This window comes from Aspergillus saccharolyticus, assembly GCF_003184585.1.
Source record: "Aspergillus saccharolyticus JOP 1030-1 unplaced genomic scaffold BP01scaffold_2, whole genome shotgun sequence".
Taxonomy (NCBI): domain Eukaryota; kingdom Fungi; phylum Ascomycota; class Eurotiomycetes; order Eurotiales; family Aspergillaceae; genus Aspergillus; species Aspergillus saccharolyticus.
Genome location: NW_020290612.1, coordinates 138,929 through 154,520, shown reverse-complemented (window position 1 = coordinate 154,520; position 15,592 = coordinate 138,929). Strand labels below are relative to the sequence as shown.

Here is a 15,592-nt window from a genome sequence, read left to right as displayed (position 1 = left end):
TTCGACAAAAATAGTCACGCCCGGGATCGAACCGGGAACCTTCTCGGGTCGTTCAGCTGATGTGAACGAGAAATCATAACCATTAGACCACGTGACTGATTGTGTTGAAGGCCTGCTGTTGATGTAGCTGATAACCTTGGTGCGATTCGCATACCACGGACGGTACGGTCGGTACCTTCCTGCAGACGAACCCGCCGCCGATCGCCCCATGACAGCAGACAGTCAGGTCAGGAACTCCAAAACCGTGGCCAGCCGGGAATTTGTCCCACGATGCTGGTAAGACAAGCTCTTCCGCTGACGGGGGGTATGAGCCGTGGAATGAACAAGATTTATGGTGCGTCTGATCATGTTCGTGAGTCCTTGAGATCAGGAGAGCCCTTCGAATCCTAGAAGACAATCTACCACAGCGGTTCGTGTAACTATCCAGCGTGCATAGAGAGAATCAACTAGCATCCGTCATCTTGCCAGTTGAGTTGATCCGACCCTCGTAACCTTGCTGCTTACCGGACAGAAAGTCTTCTCTTTGACCAATGTTCGTCATCAATGAACCCATCCAGCCATACCATGTAGTCATTCCATGATTCAAATCAAGGTAAAAGTTGACCACAAAGCACCGAAGTCGCGGATGACTTGCAGAGAGAGATCCCCGAACTACTAAAACTTTAGAACCCACATCTGCAAGCGGATGATCTCCGTCTGGGCAAATGGGAACATGAACACTGCGCCCGCGTGCGCCCGGCACGTGCACATCTCATGACTCTGATACACGAAGCCTGCTGCACTGCGGTGACTAGTTGCCTGTTTAAAAAACAAGTCCGTACCTACTCCTTGCCCGAGCGATTGGAATTGTGTCATCTTTCTCGCTGGAAAGATGACTGGTTGATAGTTTCCAGTTCACTTGCCCTGAGCCTGGGCGAAGTCGATACTATACAATCGTGGAATAAGGATTCAGCCTTTCCTACTTTGTACACTTATTTTACTGTACGACTGATGACTTTGTTTCTGCTTCCAGCATAACTTTTCTTTGTCCAAGTGTGTTATTTATCCTCTCTCGCTGTGAATTTCAGTAACGCTTGAAAGGAGCATATATATTTACCTGCGAACCTGGCCTGTCCTTATTAATCCCAAGCCCAGCTGTGAATCGTGTGGATATGCCATATCTGGTCCATTACCACCATCGTCAGCAGCATCGACGGCGCCACTCCTGGCCCTATTGCGGTGGCGGGACACAGCATCAGCAGCAGCAGCAACAGTTAAACTGGGCGGCGGTTCAGTCCGCCCAACAACAACAACAACAACTCCTCGAACAGCAGTTCCTGGTCCCCGTTGGATCAGAAGATCTACTAGATGACGATGCCGCATCCGCCGGGATCGCGTCCTCAGCGACACAGACCCAGGCTGCAACAGCAGGAGCAGCACCAAGGCCCCGACGATGGTGGTCATCATGGTGGCATCCCTCCTCGCGGGGTGCATCACCATCACCACCTCGGAGTGGCCATCTCCATCTGACCACGACTAGTCCTGGCTCCGACTCTGAAGCAAGCCCGCTCCGAAAGATGATGCGCCCGCCGCTGGACAAAGCGAAGTCGCTTTTCGTGACTCCTACCATTCACCATCCGGTCGCGGGGGACGATGTGGTATTTACGACGTACTGGGTGTCACCGCCGCCGTCGAGTGTGCAGGTTCTTCCGGCAGGATTGGTGGAGAGTGCTGGACAGGAGGCAGGTCTTTTGGCCATGCCTGTCGTGGATTTTGAGAGCGGTGGTGGTGGTGATGGTGGTGGTTTGTTGCGGGGAAGGATAATGCGGATGGAGGCGCGGAATCATCGACGGTGTCATTCGGAGCAGCCGCGGGCGTGGAAACCGCCGAGTGCGAGCCTGTGGCCGCTGGCGGAGGAGTGAGACTTGGAATCCGGGGCAGTCTAGAGTGTGGTTGTTTATTCATTTCATGCTGTTGTGTGTTAATTTTCCTCTTTCTTTTTTTTTTTTGTTTGGTTTGGTTTGTGCTCATGTCCTTTTCTTGTCTGTGATTTTCTGGTATTCTTTTAAGAGGCTTTGTGGGTTCGTTTTCGCGGCACCTTTTGCGTGGTAGCATTTATGATTCCATCTGCGAGCATCACGGTCGGGCGTTTGACATACACAGTACACATAGGTTCGGGGTCTTGCATATCTGCATGGATTCGTGGTTTGTTGCGGACATCGGCAATCGGTCGGTCGGCTGTTACATATAATCTGCTCTGGTCATTTGCGCTTTGCGCATTTGCAACTCAACGGGCGTCATCTTCGTGCAGTGCGGGTTTTGTCTACGGAGCATATAGAATGAGAGAATAAGAACACTAAAATACCTCATCACTCAACCCTAGCGTTTATTCCCTCACACACCCACATTCTTGCAGGAAAATTGTCACAGGGCAACCTTCGCATCTAATCCCTCATACTTTACCCCGGAATACACACACTACCCAGTTAGTAGGTATGTGCTCAAGACCGTGCTTGAACGTCAAGGCGGGAACCGACACGACAGCAGCCCCGACGGGTCGAGTCCAAATCCCAGCCTCGGAACGGCCGTGCCGATTCCTCTCCGTTTCCAGCTTCGAGGATTGGACTCCAGCTGAACATGATGTCACTAGTGTGGAAAAGAGCCTCATCCTTCCTAAGGCCGAGAGTAGTTATGGTCTAATTAAGTGGAGAATCATAAAGCGGTGGGGAAGGGGTGGAAAGGGAGGTTTGCTTGGGGGTTTCTTACATTAGTAGTGGTTGATTCGTTTACTGTGTACGGCATTTCCGCGGATACAATATGCACTGTTTTGACAGGTGGTAAGAATAGAAAGGTGTCTGTCTGTCTGGGTCAGGGGATGAAATCAGAATCAATAATTGATCGATAGTGCATACTAGGTATACCATTAAGATTGGGACTACCCACAAGCAAATGAAAGGAAATAACTAGTATTGATCACTATTTTAAAGCTCGAACACATGCAAACACACATCTTTAAAGTCTATACGATTACGGTCTGCGGACTGGGATGTGATGTGGTGAAACATGAACCTCAATCTATTAGTAGTACTGCATTTACCGGTACGAAGGAAGAAAAGGGAAGAGAAGGGGGAGGGAGGGGGAAATGTTTCACGGAAGACACGGAATAGACAACGAAGATCCCCCCCAAAAGGAATCAGCCCTAGTAAGCCCTATCATGTGGATTTGAGTGGATGATAGGGGGTGCTTCGTAGCATGTTCGACCGTGTGGGGGCGGATTTGGCCGCATGACTGGCCGAGGGAATTATTTCAATCTCACTCGACTTTTTGTGGTTTTTCTACTCTTCTACGGAGTCCTCCGTAGTGAGTGGTCAGTTATGAGAGATAACAGAGGGTATGTATGTATGTGTATAGTATGTCCATGTTATCGAGCATAGCAACAGGATCGGGAGTAATGGAATGTTAGTAGTATACATGTCCAGTTGATGGGGTGGAATATGTGGAATACGAAGCCGGTCGCAGACGCGGTAGGCAGCGGTGAATCGCAGCCTCGTGAGGGGAGTAGTCGTTAAAAACACACTCTGATTGGAGAAGATAGTCTCGTAGGGCAGAGGAGTGGGGACAAGAACTGGATTCTCACCGCTCCACTTGGTGCACACGCGTGAGTCAACCAGAGCCCTATCGATGGAGTCAACCACTTCGCTGGCTGCTCCCGATTCGCCGACCCGCTTATGTCCGAGTCCGAGTCCACGCTATGCCCCCAATCGTGGTGGAATTGAGGGGTTTTGTTGCGAGGATTGAGTCTTTAAATACTTTTATCTCCCTTGGGCTTGGTGGTTGTGTGTACGATCATTCTATTTCAAGTGATTCTCGATTTTGAGCTGAAAGCAGTGTTCGGTGATAAGAACAAGACCTCTACTGTCCACTTTAATAATAAATAACAACTCCTACTACCACTGCTGCTGCTTCCACAATAAGATCAACAACCATTCGAACTACCAAAATGACCCCCTCAAGAACCACCAGCATCCACTCCGACCACTCCGACCACAAACGCTGCTCCTCCTCCTCCTCTCGCAAAAGCACCGAAGACTACCGCCGTTACAACAACACCGTCAACCACTACGGCCGTCACTCCAACGACTGGCTCTTTGGCGGCTTCAGCCTGCGCGACACCGTCCGCGGCGGTGTTGATCGCCTGCTGCACAACCACAACCATGCTAAGGATTGAATCCATGAGCCACAACATGGCGGCCCTTCTACGAAGGGTCTCTCATTTCGAACTGTCTTTCGACCGACTACCACCACCACCATCATCACTACCCCTTCACAACTGAACGGCTCGTGTAAGCAAATGCAAGTGCAGTCTAAGGGAGGGGAGGATATCGTCCCGCGAACGAGGGGATTATCTAAGGATATCTGCCGCAAGATCTTCGTCTTCTGATGATTCGGATTGATCGAGTGCACTTCCTGTCGTCGTGCTTTGAGTTGTGATCTCCTTCTCTTCGATCTCACCTCTGCTTCCAAGGAAAGTGAAATGGATGCGACTGAACGGGCTGTGGTTCTGCCTATGGGTGGATACTTGTCATTGTCTCCTTTGAAGGAGATGAGCATCAGGGAAGGTCTTTCCATGCTCACGGTCTACGTGACTCATTCGTGCATGTTGACGTTGGTCGAGCCATATCAGAGAATCTCGGTGACTTGGTGCAGTATGCCTACTCTAGTTGAGCTTTAAAATCAGTACATGCCTGTGGATATCGCGCTCATGCGGTGCCTGATATTATATTTCTAATGTCAGATTGTCCAGCCGGGTAAAGGGATGGGTGTTTCAATAGAGTACTGTCAATTGAATCGTATTTTTTCACGTCCTTCGTTTTCTATTCCTCTCGAACCAGTAATCGCATGTATAGAGTCTAGCTAGTCTCTTAGCTATGAAAGTAGAACTTCGGCTGCGGACAAAGATAATATTACAAGATGTAGAAGACCAGATTCGTGGTCTTGACTCATGCGCGACAGAGACCAGAGTGTAAAATCTGGGATATGGGCAAATTCTCTGGGGCACTCAACACAGCAACGATCTTGAGTCCTGAAAGTCGCAATGCTTAGGCGTGCGTTAACATCATGTGGGATAAGGGGAATTGTATGGGTGTGTTTGTGAAGTGGGGACGGAGGGATCGAGGTTTGATAGGATGCACTGGCAAGATGCAGTAAATACTTCTAATAGTGCTGGCTGTGAAGTCCTTGGACACCCTGATAGATAATTTGCTGGATGTGTTCAAACTCTTGTGCATGATTGCCACCTCGCCTGATAACTCTCCCCATGTCCAGATTGGCAGTCGTCAAGTGCTCCCGCAGAGCAGCGCCGTCTTGCCTTTTCCCGAGTCAACCCGAATCCACATCGATCGACCGCTAGCATCACCTTCTGAATTGTACCTCCACTTTTATGAAGTCGGTATGATCCAAAGCTCAGCAGTATGAATCATTAAGCAGTCCTCCATTAAGACTCTCGATACGTGTCTCATCATCACGAGAGTTCGTGATCCGCAGGTCGCGCAAACATGCTTGATTTTGTGACTCTTCATATGGTCTTTTCAGAACACATCAACCTGTCAATTAGAGTGGAATCTCACAAATGAGAAATTTGAGAGTGGAGGACTGTGCCCAACTACCTGGTAGTCTTCCTCACGGCGCGTTATGTTGACATCTTCCAGACTAGGGCATTCATTCGAGCGGAAGGTACTCCGTCCTTAGTAGGTAAGCACTGATAAGACCGGATATGTGGTCTTACGAACGGAGATCATAGACCTTTCAAGAAAACATCATGTATAATTATATCAAAATGTTGAGCCCGAGGCAGGACAGATGTTCGATGGCTTTTGCCACATCAGTTCTCTCGTTTTGTTGAGTTATTTGACGTTTCAGGTGTGACACCTGGGAGGGCCAGGAGGGAGGTAGGCGGGGATGGGGAAGAGAACTAGCAAACCTGACCTTGTTGATAATATTCCATGTACAATCCTCCCTCACCACGCGAGTTATAACACTCTGAGATTCCACTGGTGGAAGCAGCTAAAAACACCTCAGCTTGCCGTTCTCGTAGTTAGATTAGTACTAAGTCTTAGGACGGGTGCGAGCCCAGCGGTCCACTGAAAGTTTATCGGAGTCCATGAATCTGCCACTATTCCTGCTACTTAAGTTATGTCCAGTTTATGACTTATTACTCTTTGAACCATAAGAGTTCTTGCCAAAGGAGCCCTAATATCAATTATCTTGACCTTGTAAAGTTATCTAGTATTCTTGCATGTCTTTGACTAGCTGACTACGTTCTTCGGCAAATCTTTGATTAGCGACTATTTTTCTGGACAAGCTTTAGGTACTTAGGTAGCTATGCACCGAAGATCTTTGATTGGCTATTATCCTGGGGGTTTTTGGCTAAGTACATACGGTATTGTCTGGAAATCTTCAGTAATCTGTTTGAAGGCATCTTTAGTCGGACTATAGCCTTAAGCTCAAATGCAAGATAGTACAATATCTTTGAGTAAGCGTGAAAGGTTGCTTGGATAAGCTAATGATTTATGTAGGCTAATATATCGAGATTATCCTAAATAAAAGCTTCGTATAATAATCTAAGACTACTTACTGCTCTCAGAACAAGTTAAAGACCACGCCGAGTCGGTAGCGGACCACACTGATCTACGCGCTCAAAAAAGACTCTGAAACTGTGCCAATCACTAACAGGTAGAAACAACAGAGGGGCAAAGATAACCGTTATGGTTGACCATTTATCAGTTTTCGCTGTTTGCTATGTCTAATCGCCTCTCAAGCCTACTACAAACGTCTTATCATAAGAATCTCGACAAACAGGCGACTATTATAGGTTTCGCATTGAGGGAAGGGATGCTGCTGTATTCTATAGTCAAGCTTCTCTAGTACAAAGATCCTTGAGGAAGGGAAAAATATGGAAATCATACTCATTATATGAGTCGTCATAATATAGAGTCCATATAGACTGTTATAGGTAATTATTAGTGGAATCAGTAGTGGTGGCTGTATTCCAGGCTTGCTGTGCCTTTAGATGAGTAGCCAGGGAGTGATGTTTGCTACAGCGGTGATATGCTACTCTGCAGAAATGCTGCACGTAGATAATTCGATTCGATACAATGCATGACCACGGAGCATAAAGACTAAAGGTGAAGAATACAAACCTTACTGAACATCACCACTTTGACATCAGGAAAAGACGCTACATCCAGTCCAAGACCATACCGTGTCTCTAATCAATCGATAACCTGTCAGCTGTGGTGGTGGTAGTCAAAGAAAGGAACAGCGTACGGGCCACCGGAACCCCGGCATAGGCTAACCCCAGCACTGCACTGCAATCGCCGCATAGTCGTCGAGCCAGAGGTCGCGCTTGGTGTGCAACCGGACGTGAAGCCGTAGCAGCACGGCCAGTACAGCGCTGATGCTGAAGGTCAAGCAGATAGCGATGACCCGCGCAACATGGCTGTGGGGATCCGGGTGGGTGAGATTATGGACCCAGCTCATGGCATGCAAATATCAAGAACCAGGATCATGTAGACAGTGCAATGCACATCATAACAAACTAGATGCACGATGTAAGGTGGAAGATACGAACTTTTTCTTTCTTCGCTTCAATCTCTCTTTTATCCCTCTTTCTTTCTTTCTTTTATTTTTTTTTCTGCCCAATTTCCCACACTCTTCACCTTTCTGGGCAATTTCTTAGCTCCTCAGACGCTCTCTGTCCGGTAGGAAATAGTCGGAAGCAGATTAATCTACGCGAAGTCAAATCCAAGACATGGGCTGCATTGGCAACAGTAACTCGTTTACAGAAGTGGGGCTTGGTATAGTTTAGGTTAAATTTGTTGGTCCTCACCAGCACGGGGGAACCGGACCGCGCTTGGCTCCATCAATCAACGGGGAGACTAACAAACTTTAGCGAGGTGGCTTCAGATTAACTATTTGTCTAAAACACTATACTCTTCCTCTCTCGCATTAATACATAACAGGATAGCCACCCGACTGAGTTTTCTGGGTTGGGTCCGCCTTTGGAACAGGTCAGAATGCCAGATCCATCTCAATCACATGGTCTGATAGTCACTACTCCGGAACAGAAGCAGGAACAGGTAGAGAGTGTCCCACTTGGTGTCATAGTCGACAGCTAAGCCTTGGGAGTGTCGGAGGTGCATTCGACGGTTGGACCACACTGCAGCCTGTCTTGAGCATACTATAAATTGGTCTGTATAACCCCCCTGTCGTTTGCTTGAAGAAGATTGTCTCCAAGCAGAAAAAGACAACCATCCAGCGGTCGTCATGCCATCAGCCCCCTTCTGGACCAGTCTGTTGGCCCTCACGGCCGCTGCCACGGCGAGCCCGAACAGCCTTAACTCCAGCAACTCCACCAGCTGCCGCTGTTTCCCTGGAGATACTTGCTGGCCCTCCGCCAGTGAATGGGCCAAGTTGAACCAGACGGTGGACGGCCGTCTTATCAAGACAATCCCCCTCGGCAAGCCCTGCCATGCGCCATATTATGATGCCGCAGTCTGTGACGTCCTCAAGGAGGGATGGACAGAGCCGGAGCTTCAGTAAGCCAGCTACCTAGTTACTAACCCTTCCGCTTCATTCCCCTTGCGTCTCTTATCAACTTTTCCTTACTGACATACTGACCAATGTGCTTCGACCCTCAGTTACAAATCCAGCAGCTCTATCATGGCCCCATGGTACACCAACGGCACCTGCGACCCCTTCCATCCGGTCGCCAAGCCCTGCACAATGGGTAACTACATCAATTACGCCGTGAACGTTTCCACCCCGGCCCATATCTCGGCCACGTTGAAGTTCGCCCACGAGCACAGCATCCGTCTGGTGATCCGCAACACCGGCCACGACTACAATGGCAAGTCCACGGGTGCCGGTGGTCTGGGGGTGTGGATGCACAACCTTAAGTCGCGGACGCTGGTGGACAACTACACTTCAACTCACTACACCGGACCAGCGGTGCGGCTGGCCGCTGGTGTCCAGGGCTTCGAGGCCTACGAATTCGCGGATAATAACGGTTACCGGGTAGTGGGTGGCGAGTGTTCGTCTGTAGGCATCACGGGCGGCTATTCGCAGGGTGGCGGCCACTCCGCGCTGTCATCGAAGTATGGCATGGCGGCTGACCAGGTGCTGGCCTGGGAGGTTGTCACGGGCGCCGGCGAGCTGGTGACTGCCACTCGCGACAACGAGTACAAGGACCTGTACTGGGCCCTGAGCGGCGGCGGTGGTGGCACGTACGGCGTTGTAGTGGCCATGACTTCCAAGCTGCACGCCGACACCCCGACCTCGGGCCTCAACCTGACCTTTACCAACAACGGAATCTCCCAGGACACTTTCTTCGAGGCTGTGACCCTCTACCACACCCTCCTGCCCAGCATCGTCGACGCCGGCGTGATGAGCATCTGGTACTTCACCAACACAACCTTCTACATCTCCCCCCTGACCGGGCCAGGTGTCCCTGTTGATACCCTGCGCTCCCTGGTCCAGCCCTTCGAGGCCGGTCTGACCAAGCTGGGCATTCAGTACACTCTCACTGCTAAGGAGTTCGACACCTACATGGAACAATTCAACACGATGGAGGCCGAGATCGCCGTGGGCAAGGCCCAGTACGGCGGATGGCTGATCCCGCGCGACGTCGTCGTCCAGAACACGACCGCACTGACGGCGGCCTACCGCGCCATCGTCGAGGACGGCGCGACCTTCATCGGTGTTGGATTAAACGTCAACCGCTCCGTTGCCGGCGACGTCGACAACGCCGTTCTCCCTGCCTGGCGCGAGGCCCTGATCGACACCACCCTGACCACCCCCTGGGAGTGGGACGCCCGCGCCGCCATGATGGAGGAGCAGGACAAGATGACCAAGGACTACATCCCCCGGCTGCAAGCCCTGGCGCCTAACTCTGGCGCCTACATGAACGAGGGCAACTTCCAACAGCCTGACTGGCAGAAGGCCTTCTACGGCGTCAACTACGACCGTCTGCTGCAGATCAAGAACAAGTACGATCCCTATGGATTGTTCTATGCGCGCACCGCCGTTGGCGCCGATGCGTGGACCGAGTTGGCCGATGGTCGCTTGTGCCGTGCTTAGTGGGTTGTAGACAGAGATTGATATATATAATCCTAGAGACAATGTATTTTGTCATAGAACACTGAGGCTCTCATGGTAAAACACGTAGATTCAACAATCAAATCTCCTTACAGCGTTGAAGTTCAAGCCATACGCCAGGAGGATAGTAGTCCATGGAGGGTTTAACGTAAACGCTAGGTTTCCTAAGTTTTCAAAGGACGTACAACGTACTAATTTATCTACTACATGGGAAAGCAAAAGGAGACCCTCAGGCCATCGTTTCCAAGTCGTTGCTAATCACACCTGGAGTTTTCGATGGACTTTTTCAGAGAGGCTGCTATTTCTGAAGACATCGTTGTTCATCTACGGATTTTTTAAACTTTCAGGTATTGATTGGATTTCTCAATGCGAGCGGCAACAGCGAGAAGATGCTGCATAAGGCACTTGATAGTTGATAGTACTACTCCCTCCGTCCGCATACTGTATCTCCGGGTTCGCGAGTGAGCGTGGGGCGATCGGAGAGATGGCGATCGGCGCCAGAGCGGAGGATCCTGTGGAACCAGGTAAGCGCTAATGGCAAGTACATATAATCAGGTACTATTGGCTTTTTCAGTTTTTTAATCTCCGAGGAGCTATCCTATGCATGATCTACCTCATGGTAAGCAGCTTAATTCTTTCATGGCAGCGATTTTCAGCTTTGGTAGTAGGATGGAACCACGCCGCGAGATAACAAGCGCTCGGCGGATGGAACGAAAGAAATACCTAGTCACCTAGCTAGCCTTAAGAAGCTTAGTCCATTGTTCACAAAGCATGCACGTTTCGAGCCCGTGATGGCTTTCTAGTCTCCATCACGTCCCGATGCTCGGTTGTGGCCGGTGCTATTGTATAGTATGTGCTCGGGAATAGCATGTAGGGATTTTCTTGAGGCGTTAAAAATGAAGGCAATAAACTAGAAGTTATTCAAAAAAGGCCTTTCTACTTGCTCATTAGAACCAAACCACTTTGTTCCAGTCTTTGATAATCATATATGATATCGTTGACTTTCTTCAAGGTCTCTATTTAGGCATCCCTTATTAGCTTGAGAAAGTTCATCTACTTGGGTTATGACCCTATAGATAGTCGGCGAATAAGTCTCTGAGTCTTCAGATGAGCTTATAAGTTTGCGAACGAGCCTCTCAAGCCTTATTTACCTTTGCTGTGATGTACTTTGCTTTTCCTTTCTCCATCCGTTCTTGATCACCCTTTCACCTTCCCATGACGATCTCTCTCTCTGTCTCTCTCTTTTCTATAGTCTCCTCTTACTATTGCTCTGCAATTCGTCAAAATTCAAGTTGCGAAGAGAATCTGGCGAGAATGAATAGCTCTTTGTCATACTTTGTGAATTGAAGGGCCGGAGGGAAAAGAAGCAGTACGCGAGGTTTTGGTTAACAAAGAGGGGCGTAATCGTGTACATAAGTCCTTGGCGAGTACATGCTAGTTTTCTGTGAAAGAATCTTCTAGAATAGAAGATAGGAAAAATTCTAACTCAACATGGCGTGTCATCGCTGCGTTGTAATAGATTGTATCGCGATCTTGGTTCATGAAGGTGGAATCGGATTTGAGTTTCCCTCTGGGCTGGCGATGGAAAAGGGGGTCCGGCAGGACAAATACTGGGAAAAGGAGAGAGGGTCACGACACTTGAACTTGGAGGTCTATTGTCGGGGTATTGTCGATCTGTGCAAATTGCAAGGATTAATAGAGGTGGGGGATGGATGAGGATGGGGGGGTAGTTTGCCTGTGCAGCGAGGTGATCACTAACTACTAGCATGCTCATGTGAATTTGTAAGGTTGTTCATCCTTCAATTCTTGGCTAGTTAATCAAGGATAATGGTTGGCTGCTTCCCAGGTGGAGCTATATAGGTACCTAGAGGTTCAATTTGAAAGAACAGCCGATTTGAAGGCCTGGTCGATGTTGAAGCATGGTCATTACGAAGGCATAGTCGCTGTCGGGATCATATAATTATCTGGAGGTGCGGTCAACTTGAATTGAAATAGTTTCAATTGATTAGTGAAAATTAATTGTAAATAAAATTTAAGACTGCCTGGCTAAGTGATAGACATATTTGCTAGAGATGGAATTGGTATCTATCCTCTCGTCGATGTTGTACTGTGAACTCCTCACCCCCTGCTAGCCACTACCCGTGGCTGCTCCCAAGGCATTTCGATCTGAACAAAGTACCACCAGCCAGAAATAATTAAAAGACGCTCGAACCCTCGCGATCAACGCGGAAAGTATGCCTTGAGATAAAAAGCCTTTCGGAAGCGCAATATGTCATGCGGCCTGCCATGCCGCTATGTCCGCAACCGTAATGTCGATGTTCTCTGGTATCAGAGTTTGCAGTTTGGCAATTTGCGCAGGTGTTGGTCGCGGAGGTGCAGCACCCGCTTGAACCGTGATGATCCCAGAATCAACATACTCCCTTGTAGACACACCATCGGACGATGCAGCCCCGAGCATGACTCGTAGCCTATATCTCCCAGCTTGGGTGAACTTGAGAGGTCCGAACCGCGCATAACCGCTTGTCGTATTCCCACTACTGCTGCGCACACTAGACGTGACAACGCCCGTGAGCCCTGGAGAAGGGGCGGTTCCGGCTTCGTTCCTGAGAGATATGTGTGCAACTAGCTGCTGTGTAGGAACTCTTGGGGCCCCTACAGGTCTCACAGCAACGACCACTGGTAATGATATGAAAATTTCAGGTGAGACAGTAGTTGGGGGCGTGATCTCAAAATTTATCCCATACTCGCGACTGGAGCCTCCAGCGTCTGCTGTGTTGCTTTGAACCATGATGATTTCTGGGCCAGTGAGCGAGCGAGTAGTTGAAGACAGACTAACGAGACCGATTATAAGCTGCTTTCGTGATTCTCGATTTCTTAAGAAATGCGATTCGCGTCGATGCACAATGAGATAGCACAATGAGATGGTACGAAAAGTCCCGGTGTAAGAAACGAAAGGATGATGATGTGAGATATTTCTGTGTCCAGCTAGCCCGTGTTGTGAATTGTGAGGTTGTAGTTGAAGAACAAAAGCATTGATGAGAAGGCATTCCGAGCTCTTCAAATAGGCGACCCTTGAATCTATCAATCAAGCAACTAGGGTGACCATCTTGATCTGGGCCAGGAAATGCTCATCGTGTCAATGAATCTTTGCCACTGGCTTAGAATCAGTCTCTCTCAAGAATGGCTCTAGTTCGCTCGATCTGCATAGTGAAGTCTTTCGACCCCTGTATTGCAGGAGATTGAGAGGGGAACAGACGTTAGGCACTGCGAAAGCGGCACGGTCCAGAGAAAAGGGAGCCTGCATCATCATTACCCACCTGCGGATTCCATTGCTTTGACTCCAAACTTTACTTTTTGACCCTGCATCGAGTCTAGTTGCTTTTGTTGCCCCATCCGTAAGCGCAAACCTAGAGGTCCAGCTTGGCGTGCCGACTCTCAACTAGTGATATGACTGAGTCGAGATGAAGGATGCCACGGTAGCGTTCCTGGAAATGGTCCAAGGCACATCGTTTGCGATAAGAGATGTCGAATCGCATACTCCCTTTCAGAGTGAATGCAATGCCAGGGGAGTTGAAGTCGAAGCTTGAACCGACTGAACAACTAAATCGTACCTGAGGATGATCGACAGGTAGTCACGAACTATGGTTCGTGTCAGAATTTCTTTTTCCGCTTCCTTTCCATCTACGGATTTGTCTTTCTCGCTCTTGACTTTCTCCCCACCAAAACCCCCAATCATCCATCCAACCTCCTCATGCTCCGTGAAAGTCCGAAGGGCCCAGGGAGCTCACGCTTGCTCTGTCACCTTGCATTGACGGCTGGAGGAAACGACCAGCGACAAATCTACCGACGGACCCCGGGATTTCGTGATCGTCCACCTACTTTTATCGAAGCCACGTTTCGACAGCTTCCAATGTGACTTCCAAGCTATCATTACCTCTACATCCCTGGCAACACACTTTTAGAACTTCTGACCCGGTAAGTTGAGGCTATCTTGTGCTAAGCAAAGTGTTTCCTTGTCAAGCTTACGCGTGCTTCGTTGTCCAGCTAGTATGGTGGTCGACCTCAAATCCCGATCAGCTTAGACAATGAATCCCACCATTGAATAAATTCCTCGCAGCATTTCACAAATCGAGGCTAGTAAGGGATGATCGACCCTCCACGAGGAATCGAATAACAGCAGAAAGGGCGGACAAAGCCACAGACGATCTAGGGGAGGCTTCGCCACACTCATACCTATTTGGGTCAAGACTGATCGACCAGCCACATCTCACCTCAGCCTCGGTATGGCTGGAATACGTGCATCGTGCAGATCAAAAACAATAGCCCTGGCAGGAAATGTCAGAAGATCCACTCTCCTTGACCTCACGCTGCTTGACCTGGCCCTGTTCAAAATTCCCCAGGCGGACAACTCCGTACGGATTCCTTCTTCCTCCTTTCTCAGTCCGGTACTTCTCCGGTCGGGCCAACGGATCATCATCCTTCGGCTTTTGTCGAGGCATGCGAGGGGCTAGTCAGCATGAAACCTGATTTCATAGAAGCTCAACCCTGTTCATGAAACCAACCCACTATGACAAGTGGACTAGCAATCTTAATCTTACATCTCATATTTAGTGCTAGCCACTCACAATGCTCAATTACGTTCACACACATTGTGGAGTCAAAGAGTCATTGGATGCGGAATATCACACATCCTTCCGCGCAGGCGGAGAACATCGACACGGTACTGCGCTGCCACCGGTACGGTACTTTCGGACTTCAAGATTTGCAATGGGGAAATATTAGAGACCCAAGTGGTTGACCATATTTCCCCAGTGCAGAACCAGAGCAAGGTCGGGAATCAGCGCTCGTGGATGCAGAAACTAAAATAGAATTGAGCAGTATTTCAATCCCCGCACCCTGAGTCTCCCTGACGACATCATAAGAGGATGCTGCACCATCACACATCGCATGAAAGATACGGGTAAGTCTGCTGTCTCGTAAGACAAGCATACTAGCATACAAAGCGAACGAAGAGCCGTGCTTGACACTTGAGCCATCGTCATTGACCCCACAATTGTTGCTTTTTCCCACATACCAGGACTAGACTAAGTACTTTAACGCGCATGGTAATGCAAGACGATAAGTTACATTAGTACTATTGACTTCTAGTTGCATGCGCGAATGGTTTTGACCGTCTGAGGTCAAGATGCCCTCCTTCTTCATCGGGCGAGCAACGTGGCCCACTAGCCACAGATAGCCTCCCGACGATTAACGATCGGCTCAATGTGTGGCGATGAATCGGTTGTCACTCGCTGGGGCCAGATGAAGTCCTTGCATCATAAATCCGGGTGTTTATCGCTCCGTTATTACACATGCATTGCTGAGAGCCCTGTGGAAATTGAGGGCTGTGACATACAGGGGACTACTAGTTTTATGGTGGACAAGGATGACTCTTTATTGAATGTCGGACACCATCATT

The 15,592-nt window shown here is 49.2% G+C and overlaps 6 protein-coding genes and 1 non-coding gene across 7 annotated transcripts; 2 read left to right on the top strand and 5 right to left on the bottom strand.

Moving 5' to 3' along the window:
* Nucleotides 1–11: 11 nt before the first annotated feature.
* Nucleotides 12–97, bottom strand: BP01DRAFT_t16. Its single transcript has one exon. It is a non-coding gene; the product is annotated as a tRNA-Val (tRNA).
* Nucleotides 98–821: 724 nt separating this feature from the next.
* BP01DRAFT_388256 (uncharacterized protein) lies at nucleotides 822–1,992 on the top strand. The gene has a single exon (XM_025577809.1). The coding sequence runs from the start codon at nucleotides 1,152–1,154 to the stop codon at nucleotides 1,899–1,901; it is 750 nt and encodes a 249-aa protein (XP_025435155.1). The 5' UTR covers nucleotides 822–1,151; the 3' UTR covers nucleotides 1,902–1,992.
* Nucleotides 1,993–2,380: 388 nt separating this feature from the next.
* On the bottom strand, nucleotides 2,381–2,857 carry BP01DRAFT_72596 (uncharacterized protein). The gene is made up of 2 exons (XM_025580049.1): nucleotides 2,746–2,857; nucleotides 2,381–2,652 (listed from the first exon to the last, which is right to left on the bottom strand). The coding sequence occupies exon 2, from the start codon at nucleotides 2,645–2,647 to the stop codon at nucleotides 2,432–2,434; it is 216 nt and encodes a 71-aa protein (XP_025435154.1). The 5' UTR covers nucleotides 2,648–2,652; nucleotides 2,746–2,857; the 3' UTR covers nucleotides 2,381–2,431.
* Nucleotides 2,858–3,766: 909 nt separating this feature from the next.
* On the bottom strand, nucleotides 3,767–4,756 carry BP01DRAFT_72580 (uncharacterized protein). Its single transcript, XM_025580048.1, has one exon. The coding sequence runs from the start codon at nucleotides 4,606–4,608 to the stop codon at nucleotides 4,108–4,110; it is 501 nt and encodes a 166-aa protein (XP_025435153.1). The 5' UTR covers nucleotides 4,609–4,756; the 3' UTR covers nucleotides 3,767–4,107.
* A 2,401-nt stretch (nucleotides 4,757–7,157) lies between these two features.
* Nucleotides 7,158–7,518, bottom strand: BP01DRAFT_388254 (uncharacterized protein; the record flags this gene model as incomplete). Its single annotated transcript, XM_025577808.1, has 2 exons — nucleotides 7,158–7,246; nucleotides 7,335–7,518. 2 exons carry the CDS (start codon nucleotides 7,516–7,518, stop codon nucleotides 7,158–7,160), a joined length of 273 nt encoding a protein of 90 aa, XP_025435152.1.
* A 490-nt stretch (nucleotides 7,519–8,008) lies between these two features.
* BP01DRAFT_310565 (FAD-dependent oxidoreductase) lies at nucleotides 8,009–10,154 on the top strand. The gene is made up of 2 exons (XM_025572422.1): nucleotides 8,009–8,576; nucleotides 8,679–10,154. Exons 1-2 carry the CDS (start codon nucleotides 8,305–8,307, stop codon nucleotides 10,114–10,116), a joined length of 1,710 nt encoding a protein of 569 aa, XP_025435151.1. The 5' UTR covers nucleotides 8,009–8,304; the 3' UTR covers nucleotides 10,117–10,154.
* Nucleotides 10,155–12,179: 2,025 nt separating this feature from the next.
* Nucleotides 12,180–13,096, bottom strand: BP01DRAFT_72536 (uncharacterized protein). Its single transcript, XM_025580047.1, has one exon. The coding sequence runs from the start codon at nucleotides 12,920–12,922 to the stop codon at nucleotides 12,407–12,409; it is 516 nt and encodes a 171-aa protein (XP_025435150.1). The 5' UTR covers nucleotides 12,923–13,096; the 3' UTR covers nucleotides 12,180–12,406.
* Nucleotides 13,097–15,592: the final 2,496 nt, after the last annotated feature.

Coding starts and splice junctions, on each gene's coding strand:
- BP01DRAFT_388256 (XM_025577809.1), top strand. CDS start 1,152: ATGCCATATCTGGTCCATTACCACCATCGTCAGCAGCATCGACGGCGC.
- BP01DRAFT_72580 (XM_025580048.1), bottom strand. CDS start 4,608: ATGGAAAGACCTTCCCTGATGCTCATCTCCTTCAAAGGAGACAATGAC.
- BP01DRAFT_72536 (XM_025580047.1), bottom strand. CDS start 12,922: ATGGTTCAAAGCAACACAGCAGACGCTGGAGGCTCCAGTCGCGAGTAT.
- BP01DRAFT_72596 (XM_025580049.1), bottom strand. CDS start 2,647: ATGAGGCTCTTTTCCACACTAGTGACATCATGTTCAGCTGGAGTCCAA.
- BP01DRAFT_310565 (XM_025572422.1), top strand. CDS start 8,305: ATGCCATCAGCCCCCTTCTGGACCAGTCTGTTGGCCCTCACGGCCGCT. Junction 8,577..8,678: donor TGGACAGAGCCGGAGCTTCA/GTAAGCCAGCTA, acceptor TTCGACCCTCAG/TTACAAATCCAGCAGCTCTA.